The sequence below is a fragment of the Balaenoptera acutorostrata genome, chromosome 1 (genome assembly GCF_949987535.1).
Source record: "Balaenoptera acutorostrata chromosome 1, mBalAcu1.1, whole genome shotgun sequence".
Taxonomy (NCBI): domain Eukaryota; kingdom Metazoa; phylum Chordata; class Mammalia; order Artiodactyla; family Balaenopteridae; genus Balaenoptera; species Balaenoptera acutorostrata.
In genome coordinates, this window is record NC_080064.1 from 107,214,017 (window position 1) to 107,226,944 (window position 12,928).

Below are 12,928 nucleotides of genomic sequence, written 5' to 3' on the forward strand. Positions count from 1 at the left end.
AGTTGTGGATGGTAGCAATATTTTTGGTTCCTCCACTTCCTCCTTCATATTTTTAAAAGATTTGTCCTTGTCATTATGTATAGTGAGAGATCTGTTAAAGATCAAGAAAATCTTGACCTGGATAGGATATTAGATCCAAGCCACGAGTGTCCTTAGGAGGTTCTTTCGTTTATTCTACTTGCACAGTTTATACATAAATGGCAGATATATATAAAAGACCTATCACTTTTATGCTTACTTATACTTCTAATTCAGTATCTGGTTGAGAGGTTTGGTTCATAGCTTCAAAACTGTGCAAAAAAATTGATTTCAGTTCTCTCTGCTTCAGTCTCCTAGTTGGATCTAGAGTCTTCTGATTAGGGAAAGAAAGAATAGATCAGATCACACCCAAAATTTCTCCTTTCATTGAGGAATAAAGGTTGACTGACCTACCTAAAGTCACTTCCCTTTGGACTGTAAGCCCTAGAGGAAACTATAATTTAATACCTTTGCTTTCCTTGAGCTAGTATTGGAAAACTCTAGTTCCTGTTGTTAGGATAAAGTTACTGTTTTCTGGTTTCTTGGTCTTTTTATTTGAAAAAGTCACAGACTCTTCATGTCCCTGAAAAACTCAAGTTGCCTCTTCAACTAGGGTCTCAGTAGTAATTCTAGAGGCCTGCAGACAGTGTGCAGGGATATATGACAAACTTGCTAGGGAGTCGGGAAGGAATACAGTGACCCACACACTTTTAAAGTCCATTTTCCATCCTGCCTTATAGAAATGGCACTAGAGGTGGGAAAAATGAAGTTAGCTTTCTTTTTCAGATACTAACATCCTGTGAGATACAGTCATATAGAGTATTTTCTCATTTCTCTTTGGGGTAGAGCTCAGAGAGCTTTTCTTCTCCCTTTGGTAGTATAGAACCATTTGTACTGTAGAAAGAATAGCTGGGAATATGGAGCACATATAAGGCAACCCAATTAAAAAACAGAAGGAATGAGTCAGTGGGACAGTACATCAGAGTGATTTCTGTGGGGTAATACTTTCTGCATCTTAATGCTTTTTGGACTATGGATTTAAGCCACCCTCCCACTAGACTTTTGGAGCAATAACTTTTTTAAGCCTTTTTTTATTATGATTGAAAGACTACCATGTTGCTTTTAAGTAGTTTGAGTATTGACAGAAGGTAAGTTCTCAACTTCTTTCTATGTAATCACTGAGCCAGGATGAATTTCCCAAAGAAATTTCCCAAATAAAGCAAATTTGTAATTTGCTTCCAACAAAGGATGGGAAGTGGAAGGGACACATAAAACTGTAGAGCTGACAATACTAATTTTATCAGATTTCAAATAAGAATAATTAAACTTATAAAGTGACGTACTAATTCTTTTTGCATTACTTTCCCTTTTTGTTGTTTAAAGTCAAATTCCAGAAATAAAAATCTTTATCATACTGTTTTCTTCTTGCTAAAGCTGGAAGGATAAAATAGATAGTTCATCAATATCAGAAAATGTTTGATCTAAAGTAATATGAAGAGTAGTGTTGTTAATTAAGTACATGAACCAAATGGACTTCCTTGTTCCCTTTGAGAACTCATGATTGTCTAGGAAATGCATGTAGGTTTGTTTGTGGTATATAACATGAGTATACAGTGCTTCCTTTTGCAATTATCAAAATCACTGCTCTGAAATACCAGCCTGTCTCTCAATCTGTGAACTTTAGAGGCATGTGTATATACAAGTATGTTTTATAAACCATGAATTTCTGTCTGTTTCCATGAAGTACTATCAGTTTGATAATAAAAGCAGGTTTACTTTTATCACTTAAAGTTTTGGTCTTAGGGCTGTTGAGAAAAATTAGAGTGATTCATAACAATTTAAATGAAGAAGGAAGTGACGTGTTAAATAATCCAGTAACGTGGTGCTAGATTATTTCTAGGACTATTTCCCCACCAAAACAAGCTGTAAATTTTCATTTCTTCATGGCACTGTGTTGTGTTAAATTGTGTTAACATTTGTGCTGAAATGGAACATGTACTTTTTTATATATAAGTGTTAGAATTTCAGCTACTTTAGTTGAGACACAGAAAACTGTCACTGATCCAATAAAAGTATCAAAGGCCAAACTAACTATTTGGTTTCATTCTTAAAAGATTTATGAGAAAAGTAGAGAAAGCTCATATCTTTTTTTTTTCCCTTATAGGAGAATCAGTCTATTGATTACTGTACTAAAATTCCAAGTCAAATAAGGCTCAGGAAATTTAACTAAAGAAAGGAAGGGGAAGAAACCTGAATTTTTCTACTCTAAAGGAAGTGAGACTAAAGAAACAGCGTTATACTTCCCCCATAAATGTGAAATGGACTACTTTACCTTAAAAAAACATTTCTTGCTCTCCTTGCTGAAGGAGAGTAGTAGAAAGTGGGATGAAAATTTGAGGAGTCCATTGTTTTGGTGGGTGGTGCTGTCCCTGTGTATGTTCCTGGAAAGGCCTGCTTCTTGTGTTCTTTGAGGAAAAAAGAGATCATAAGCAGGAAGAATTCCTTGACATTACAGACTTTTAAGTCACTGAAAACAGTTGCCTTCTGAATTGTAAGCTGGAAGGGTACCTATGAGATGTTGCAATTTAAAGACAAAGATATACCATGAAGGGGCTTGACTGCAGACAACAGATTTCTAGCTACTTCAGTTCCAATATCAGAATCTGTGTAGTTAAAGAATTTTATTTCTTGGCAGAAGCTTATGGAAGATTATATGAAATCTTAAAGTTTTCTTATGGTCCAGAAGGGAATGGATGCAGGTAATACTGCAGTTTGATAGGAGACCTTTTTTCTTTGATCCTCTCATGTAGCATCATAATATTTAAGTCATTAATAGTTGGTTCATGACGTGAACAGGTGAGATTTCTTGTAATGAGCACATGGCAGAGTGCCTAGGAGTGAAAGTGAGGTGAGCCCAGAGGACATAAGGGCCTGGCACTGAGGGAAAAACAGCCGGGCGCTTGTCACTGCAAACTTGTTCGTGCTGTAAAGTTTAGCTCTTGGAATCCCCTTTCAAAATTAGTCAAATAGGACTCCTATGTTCTGAGTAACTTTATGGGAAAATATTACTCCTTTTCTGTTGGTTGCATATAAATGGCTTGAAAAGGAAACAATCATGATGGTAGAGTAGAATTTGGAGAATATGGTTTTGTTGCAGCCTAGTTGGGACTCATTACTGAAGAATTAAAATAACACTTCATGACTTTCCCTCAAGGCTTATTTGTGCACGATGCAGTTTTAAGGCAGTTATTATTTAATGATGATGAATCCTATTTGTAAAACCTATTCAAAAGAGTTCATCTTAATCTACTGATAGATCTGTGTTTTTTCAACTGTCCTGCAAAGTAGGGAGAACATAAGAGTGTTACTTCAAACCTCCTGTTGGGGAAACATATTCAGCAGTGAAGAAGTACAGATAGACTCAATCAAGATCATCCAGTAAAAACATTAGGTATAGAATTTTCTTCTGCTGAGTATTTTTAGGTTCTACGGTCTTTTTCTACCCTCAACTTTTCAGCCCATAGACCAGTTTACCAACAATAATTTAAAACAATAATAATAATAAGGCAATATACTGAGTACACAGTGTATGCCAACCACTATTCTAAGCTCTTCAGAAGCACCAAACCCTTGAAAGTTGACAGGTGTATGGAGTGGATATTACTATTAACCCTAATTAATAAGCAATGGAACTGAGTTACAGAAAGGTGGTGATTTGTCTAAAGTCACGTATCTAATGACGGGAGCAGAAATCTAACCTAGACAATCTGGCTCCAGAGTCCATGTTCTCAATAATTATGCCATCCTCAATTTAAAAAGCACAGAAGTATGAATTTTTACCTCAATGATGAAAAAAAAAGACCTTTATTTTACATACCACTTAAATTTTTGCTCAAGGATTTTATAGTATTATAGAAGTTTATTTCTATACACTTTATAGAGTCAAGTAGTTGGCAGAAAATAATTTTCTAAATCTAAGAAAGGGAAGTTTTGGTACCACCTCCATTATGTGTGGTTCAGAGCCTAGAAACTTGGAAGAACCACAACTTGAGAAACTACCATCGAAGCGTCAAATAAAAGGTTTTAATAAAATTTCCAGTCTAACATGTAAAACTTAATCCTGGAGATAAAACCTGGAGATGCAAGTTAAATTTGAATGAACAGATTCTTAGCTTTCAGAAATTCTAAAGGTGGTGGACCATTTTATTTATTTATCAAACATAAGCACTCCATCAATATATAGTATCTTTAAATTAGAAATTTAAAGTACTATTCCAACTTAGTTCTGAAGACAGTGTTTTGTTGCTTTGTGAAAGCATAGAAAAGGGTATCCTCCACAAAAGAGAAGTCCTTTATTGTCATTTTAAAAAAACCAGAAATGGTAAAAACAGAACGAGGAACGGCTAATATAAACTTATAGATAGGACCTTGTGTGGGATAACTTATTCCAATGTTTTCTATAAATTTTGTTTTTAACTTTACCCCTCAAACAAACACACACAAAAAAGGCTTTAGCATTCTAATTCAAATTGGTAAAGGGCTGAGCAACCCTTAAAGCTGCCCTGAAGGAAGTATGGCAGACTAAGCTAGATGAAAAAATGAATTAGGAAAACAAAACCCCTAGTAGTAGAATGTCAGGATGAAATGGGCATTTTGGCTTTGTCTCCGCTTAACTCCTGATGAAGTCAAAATCATGGTATCCTGCCCCAGAGTGAATTAAAGAGAGAACATTATGTAGAAATGGAGATGTGGCATCAGAAAGGTTGACAAAGGTAAGTGGAGGGCAGAAAGGGTTAGACAAAAGCCTTCAAGGCCAGTGACAATCACCCTTTCTAATCCCCACTTACCTTACTTCTGGAACCTAGTACAGGAATCATCATGGGATGTGGGCCCAGAGTGGTATGGGGGTGAGGATCCTGACCTCATAGAGCTGAACTTTCTTCAACCACAGGATCATTCTCTAGTCCAACACTCAGAAGGGAAACAATGTGAAAAGTGTGTTTTCTTAATCTATCACCGAGTGGGACAATTTATTTTCTTTGCAGGGAAAGAAAAACGTTCTGATCTCTATTGCTGTACAGGGAAAGATTTTCCAAGATGAGCATAATATGATAGGGATGTCCTCAAGTGAATTAGCATCCTGGGCTCAGTGAGTTTCCAAAGCAGCCCCAGCTTAGGAAGTGTGTCCATTCACCTCTACACAACCAGTGTTCTGAATAAGATGGTTCTAGACCTGGTTTGAAAAAGTAAGTATTGGAAATCCCTACTGTACACAGTCTGCCAAGGATCTCTAAAGATGTTGAATGGTAAAGGTGCCTCCTTGTGAGTAGGGCTTTATTGAATAGGGTACTGCCTTAGTCCAAAGTTAACACAACATTCACAGTAAAGATCAGGGAATAAGTCAAAAGATTAAGCTGTAAGGACTTTAATGAGATTGGCCTGAGCCATCGCAAATACCCTGGTATAAACTTGCAGATGCCAAGAGATGGAACGTAAGTGTGAACTGGCCCTGTTCACCTTACCTGTTGAGGGTAGTGAATGCTCATTATTCATGCAGAGCCTTTCATTCACAGATGTCTGAGCTCAGGAGCAGGTTCTTTGCTCTTGGAGGAAGAGACAAAGATCTGATTTGTCACCAGAGGGAACAGTGAGTTGCCTCTGCCTGAAAGCCCAGAGACTTGCCATCTCGGCACAGCTCTTACCCAGAACTAGCTACGTAACCTAGGTCAAGCCATCTAATCTCTTTGAGGCCCAGGTTTCCCAGCGGTCATAAGAGGAGTTTTAACAGGTTGGTTGCTGAGGCCAGGGTCAGAACTAGATCTCAAAGTTCTCTAACTTGAGCAGGTTCTGTAAGACCCGGGGAGTGTCACGGTAGATTTTCTCTGGTTTCCAAATGAATGAACCACTATAAATTCCTACACTTTCAGAAGAAATCAGTAATGTGGGCCACAGGTCTCAATCTCAAATTTGATGAATGGTCTTATTTTAACAGATGTGGAGAAGAAGAAATGCCCTAGATTTGTGCTGTCTGATACGGTAGCCACCAGCCATGTGTGGCTATTTGAATTAAATTTAAATTAATTTAAATTAAATTAAAAAATCATTTCCTCAGTCATGCTAGCCACATTTCAAGTGCTCAGTAGCCACATGTGACTAGTGCCTACTGAATTCAACAGCAGAGGCATAAAATCACAGAGAGTTCTATTGGTCAGCACTGCCCTAGACCTTTACCTGGACCATGAACGGCAACTACTTGTCCCTTAGTGCAGGGCATAGATGTTTGCACCCCAGGTTGACTGTGTTCATCTTTGGGGAATGGAAGAATGGATTAAATTCCATTTGGACAAAGCAGTGCAGGAAACCCTTCAGGCACAGGATGTTGGCATTGGACAAGAGTTTGAGGGAGGTGGGAGGAGGGGAGGTTAGAGGAAGGGGTTAGGAAATAGCTGAACCGTTCTCTGCCGCGGGGCTGGACTAGCCCTGAGCTTCTGTAGGACACAGGACCCTGAGAGGAGGGTTCCTCAGCGAGATTATCACCCCACTCACGACTGATCCCAGCAATGGAAAAGTGTGAGAGGAGCCAGGCTGCCCGAACCCCAAGGAAATCAGGGACCCTCTCAGCACTCGATGGTGGGAAAAAGTTGTCACATTGGGCCCATGTCACAATAGGGAAAGTTATTACATAGACAGTCAGTGGCTGGAGGGGAATAATTCTGGCTTTCTGGAAATAAGTGAGGTAGGTAACCACTCTATCTAACAGTCTGCTTCTTAGGTACAGGTCTGTGCAGTCAAGCCAGCTTATGTTTTGAGGTTTAAGCTTGAGTGTTAGCAAGAAAGTAGCAGTGATATGGTGAAAAAGCTTTTCTACAGAGTTGGTACCTTGGTGCTGCTTTCCCTGTCAGCCCTGCTGGCTAGGGGGCCATCCGTGTGGGGAAGGGAAGAAATCAGAGGCGGATGGCAAAAAGAGTGTAATTTTAGCTGCTGTCTGGAAGGCACGTGTGAAGGGAGTCACCTTTCTCTTCTGGACCTACTTCTAGGTGCAGCTGCAGGGGACGACACAGAGGATGCGAGCACGGAGTTCACCGACAGTATCGAGGAGGAGGCTGCACACAATAGCCACCAGCAAGTAAGTCCAAGTCAGGTCCTGGGGCCCCAGGGTGCAGAGCTCATAGCCCTTTGGGGACTGGTGGTCTCCTGCAGCCCTTGTGGGCCTGGAGTGAGAAGCTATCTTTTTAGATAAACCACTTCCCAGTCTTCTTCCTGCCCTCCCAGCCACCTTGCCAACCCCTATCCTCACTCCATATTTCTTTCCAATCCACCCTTTTTACTCCTTGTATCTTGTGCTCCTGTTCCTTGCCCCCCGCTACCCTCCTCTGCTCCTATGTACCATCTATAGCTATAGCTTCAGAAGAATTTTTACTTACAACAAGACCTCAACACTTACCCTCTTGGGCTTTTGTAACTGAAACACATCACAGAAGACAGGGAGTCATCGAAGGGCTGCTTGGGGAGGTGGCAGGCCTAGGACCTGCTTCAGGAGAGAGTTTTCTGAGGAAGTCCAAGAGGATTGGAATGCTTCCAAAGCAAGGATCATTCTCAGTGAAGTCTCACTATATAAAAGAGAACCTTGCTGGGCAACCTGACAATCTACCCAGGTTGTGACACGTCAATGGCCAGCAGATGACACTTCAAGAGCAAGCCCCTGTCAAACCTCAGAACTTGGTACCCAAGGCTAAAACATTGTTCCCGCCGACCATCAGTGAAGGTGTAACCAGCATTTTCTCAAGCTCAAGAGTAGAATGTCCTAGACCTCAGAGATTAAGTCACCAATAGTGATCCCATAGCACCCACTGGAACTCCTATGTGTCTTCACCTTGCCCAGTGACATTTAGCAATCACATGTCCTGGATGGACCAGGCCTGCGATTCTCTGAGTTTTTAAGGGGAAAGTGGATCATTGGTATCTGTCCTTCTGCAGAAGCAGCTGGGCTTTTCCTGTGATAGGCTCCTTGGAGCTATTAGGAAAACTATAGGGGACATGAGGCTTTCTGGGTCTGCCTCTTCATCTCCTGCATAAGAAAAAGAGGAGACGTCTAATAAACCAACAGAAAGACCCAAGTGAGCAGTCCCCAAATCTCACAGGATTTGCCACAGTCTTTGACTCTTGAGGATACAAGCAGTTGTCTGGAATACCTCACATCCTCAGCACAGTTTCTTTACCTTCTACCAAGATTCCCTTTTTGCTGCTCTAGACACACCTGACCATAACTTCTCCCTTGAGTTCCTGTGTGAACTCCACTTCTCTTTTTGCTTGGACAGCTTCTTCTGAGTCCTCCTAACTGGTGCTTGTAACTTTAATTATGTACACCACTGCCCCTCTGGACAGATCCCTTACCTCTCACTCCCTGATTTCACTGAGGATCTTGGGTGAGAGAGAGGGATCTGCAGGATGAGAAAATATCCACTCTAACACAGAGCTAGATTGGGATGTCAGCAGGTCACTGATGGTTATTGCTACTCTGGGTCAGGGTTAACTTCAGAATAAGTGAACAGGAGACACAGATAATGGAGAGAACCAGATTCCGACTGAAGTGGTCCAAACTATGCCTGATAGCGCGAGTTCTTCACTCTGCTTCTCAGTTATAGGCAAACTGGTTTGTAAAGTCACTTCTTCCTCAACCTTCTTTTCTATAGCCGAGCGTGGAGAAAATGATCAGACCACATTTTGAGGTCAGTCCAAGCCTGGAATAAACCTTTACATTGGGGCATTTGTACTTCCCTTGCAATGTCTTCCCTATCACCTGGCATAGGAGATACTTAATAAGTTAGACAAGTATTTACCTGTTGGATGAAAAATATCTTGGGTAAGCACTGTTTTTCTCTGTATCCCCTTTCCTTGAAAATCAATCTTCAGTTTTGGGGAAGGAGGTGTGTGAAATCATTGTAAACTTACTTCAACTTTTCTGAGGTTTGTTGGTGTGACTCTCCTGCTACCTACCAATTAAATAAAGCTTGTTTTGTCATAACTGTTTTGTGTCCAGATTCTCAAAAATGTGTTTGCTTGTTTCCCGGGAACTGGTCCCTTAAGATTGAGCTCTGAGCTTCTCCTAGTTGTGTCCTTGGGAGGTAGACCTTATTCTCAACACCAAGCTCCCTTCCTACCTCAAGCATACACACACTTCCCCTAACAAACACATCCAACTTTGTGTGCCTTTTAAGGCAAGAACCACCTTTTGGCCAAAGCAGATTGCTTCATCTTTATATTTGGACTCACCCTCCTCAGGAAGTGCCAGGCCTGGCCATGATGGTAATTGTCCTCAGATACCTCTCACACATTTCCATTCCCAATCAAATGTAAGATCTGTAACAAATACCTAGGAAGTTCCTGTGAAAGAAACTAGAGTAATCAATCATTGCCTTTCTTCGTTCGAATTTTTGCAATGGAGAAAAGTTAATCAACAATCAAAACCGCAAAGGAGAGTCAGGGATGAACTTGAAAAAAGATCATTTTTAATACCCTAATGCTGTCTGAGAAATGAATTACACTGTGGGAGGTATGAAGGAATAGGGCTAAAACAAAACCACTCTATTCAAATAAGAGATCAGATCTGCACATTGATCTCCATGGGGCAAATGAAAAACCAGCACACAAAAAAGTTGAATTATACCATGGAAGCAATAGAATAGATGAATTAGGAAATGTGAAAAACAACAACAGCAACAACTACCTATAAGAGACGTAATTAACAATAGAACTAAAGGATTCATACTACCGCCACATACACTGGAAGCCCTGGGGTTTTACTTCAGGAAAAACAATAGAAATACTAGCTTTCCATAGATGTTAAAGAAAAAAAATAAAAAAGTTAGATCCTGAGTCACTTTTCATGCATTTACATTTAAATTTTACAGACAAGGCAGCTAAAGTAAACTCCCTTGGACATGGAAATATGAAAAGGCAAATGAGCCTGGGAACAAATCAGACCTCTATTTTCTTATTTAAAAGTAAGAAATCAGACCAGATGAACCTTAAGGTCCCTTCTGGTATTAACATTCCATGGGTCTTATTTTTTCTTTTTAAAGAAAGTAGGTATATTTAAATCAATAGAAGATAACATACATCTAGAAGGCACTTTAAAAATAGATGGTATCATTAAAGTTAGACATTTTTAAGCAGAAGGTACCCTTAAGGTTTAGAAAAGAATAAATGTGTCCATATTCAAAGCTGATGACATTGTTTAGTTAGTTGCAAAGAGTTTATTTATAAAGGTAATGTCATAATTTAAATGAAGGGTGAGGTCATAAACTTTCAAAAGTGGTTTTATCTGGTCCCCCTTCCTTTATTTTGACCCAAGTGCTTTGTGGCACATGTGGGGATGGCCACCAGTCCAACTAAGCCTGGCAGTAGAACCATAGAAACACATTCCCAGGAGCCTCTCAAATCTCAGACTTACAACCCCAGGTGGGATTGGATGCCTAGGAAATGAGCACCTGTGTGAGGCATCTCTTTCTTCTTTGACGTGGATGCGTATCTCGCACATCTCTTTACAACCTCAACTGCTATGCTACTAAATGCTTTTACACATACATGCCATATGAATCAACCCCACGACATACCCGAAACCTAGATTTTATCATGCTGTTACGAAGTCCAAAGCAACAGGCAATGGCTTTGTGCCAAGCCAAGCAGCTGTTAATCACTGATCCATTTAAGCTCCTCTGAGCCCTGTTCTGTCCAATATATCAATATTTCTGACCTAAATGAAGCAATAAAGCACATAATTAATTCTACAAATCATCCCTAATCAAGTGGCCGCTACATGATTTATGGAGATGAACATAAATATTTTGATGACTTTGATGATTGTGAAATGATTCTGTGTAGCCGGAATGAATTTGTGACAGGTACAAGTCATTATATTTATAGAGATAAAAGAAAACAATATGACCCAGAAATAGCTGTGGGGAGAGTTGGAAAATTGGGAGGTCAAAATTGACCTGAAGTTAAGTAAAACCCCAAAATGCTGCCACTGAAAGGAAAAAGCCAATATAACATTGGGATATAAGATTAATATTCGACAGACAGGCAAGAAATTCACATACTAAAATGATTAGTCATACACTAAGTAGATTATCATACTCATGTTTTGGTTTCTACACTTTTAAAAACATGGGAAAAGCTGGAGAGGAGCCCAAGACGAACAATAAAAAAGTTTAAAAGTTAAAAAATTAATTTTAAAAAATTATTTATTTATTTTTATTTTGTTTATTTTTGGCTGCGTTGGGTCTTTGTTGCCGTGTGCGGGCTTGTCATTGCGGTGGCTTCTCTTGTTGCAGAGCGTGGGCTCTAGGTGTGTGGGCTTCAGTAGTTGTGGCACACGGGCTCAGTAGTTGTGGCTCACGGGCTTAGTTGCTCCGTGGCATGTGGGATCTTCCCAGACCAGGGCTTGAACCCGTGTCTCCTGCATTGGCAGGCGGATTCTTAACCACTGTGCCACCAGGGAGGCCCTAAAATATTATCTGAGGAAAAACTATACAATCTGCTTTAGTTGAAACATTAAGGAGTAACTTCAAGAGTATCCTCAAAAAACAAAGGTGATGGGAAATTGCTTCTGCTTGTTTTCTTCTCACGTGCTTAGATTTGTAGAGAGAGTTTGGCTGGCAACATCAGCATAGGGTGATAACCAACAAGGGAAATTGGTTGCTAGGCAGGTGGCCTCACTTTAACTTCTCAGCAGTTGTAGAGTGTGATTCTCCTGTTGCCAATGAAATTAAGGTTGCTTTGTCTTAACTGTAGCTCCGCCTATACCCTAATTCTCTGACTATGACTCCTGATTCTTGAGTGCCCAGATCCTTCCTCGTAATCAGCCTTTCTGGAGTCTGAGTTACAGCCTCAGGCTTTGAGCTTTGGTACCTTAGCCATGATCTTTGCAGTCAAGGACTCAAGTGTTGAGATGATGAAGCTTCCTGACTGGTGAGAAGACTCCCGGAGAACTCTGTCCCCTCAGAAAGAGAAGAATCACAGCATCCACACTCTCCAGCCCTGTTTAAACCTCGTTTGTTTGCTTTTGTTTTAAATTTGGTGTGTGCTTGTGGTTTTTTCCTCACCCACCTCTGCCCGTGGCAACAGTTCTCCCTGCTTGTGTGGTATGTTCTCTCACCCAAACCAGTTTCCAGGGCCCTTGTGGCTGAGGAGTCCTAGAGGGGGAGCTCCTTTTAGGTCTGCCTGTTTTGGTCCCCTAGAAGGCTGCCTTTGTGCTCTGATGTTCCTCGTAGATCCTCTTCAATGCACTAACTTCTTTAAACCATGATTTTCTTTCAGCTCATCAAGGTAGCTTTGGAGAAAAGCCTGGCAGCTGTGGAGACCCAGAACGTATCTCTTGCCCCTCCATCCACGACAGGAGGGGACAGTAACAGGGGTCTTCAGGAGGAATTGCTCCGCCTGAGGGCTGAGATTCACCAGCTCTTAGAGGAGAAGAGGAAAGCTGAGGGGGAACTGAAGGAGCTAAAGGCTCAAATCGAGGAAGCAGGATTCTCCTCTGTGGCCCACATCAGGTAGGATGTGCACCAGAGAAGGGGAGCCTGCTGATGGAGAGGCTACAATAGCCAAGGGACTCACCTTACTGCTGCCAAGGCATTTGTGCTGCCATGGGGCTTCTTGGTCCACATCCCATGCTCCGTGCATTAATTGTTCTACAGATTCTTAGGAAAGTTAATAATATTGGATAATGGGGATTTTCAATAATTACCATTCAAACTATTCAAATAAATCTGGTCTTAATTCAGTATAATAATGTCCATTATTAGCTATACATATGACTGTCATGAGTGGAAATCTCCTAGTTGTATGACTCGTATTGCTCTTTTGAATTGACTGTGACATGTAAGGAATCTTCTGCTACCCAAGATGC

General features: G+C 40.6%; 1 protein-coding gene across 24 annotated transcripts in view; it reads left to right on the forward strand.

Moving 5' to 3' along the window:
• Window positions 1-12,928, forward strand: part of PDE4DIP (phosphodiesterase 4D interacting protein) — a 214,041-nt gene that overhangs the window by 154,004 nt on the left and 47,109 nt on the right. For 22 of the 24 annotated variants that reach the window (XR_449910.2, XM_057553413.1, XM_057553435.1 and 19 more), the window contains 2 exons: window positions 7,056-7,144; window positions 12,340-12,572. Coding sequence is in view for 23 of the 24 variants with exons in the window: in XM_057553413.1 (XP_057409396.1) it covers window positions 7,056-7,144; window positions 12,340-12,572 (322 nt within the window). In the remaining variant the exon portion in view is untranslated. Of the gene's footprint in view, window positions 1-7,055; window positions 7,145-7,414; window positions 9,044-12,339; window positions 12,573-12,928 lie in introns of those variants that run through there. The other 2 variants (XM_007169297.2, XM_007169298.2) reach the window with 2 other exon arrangements.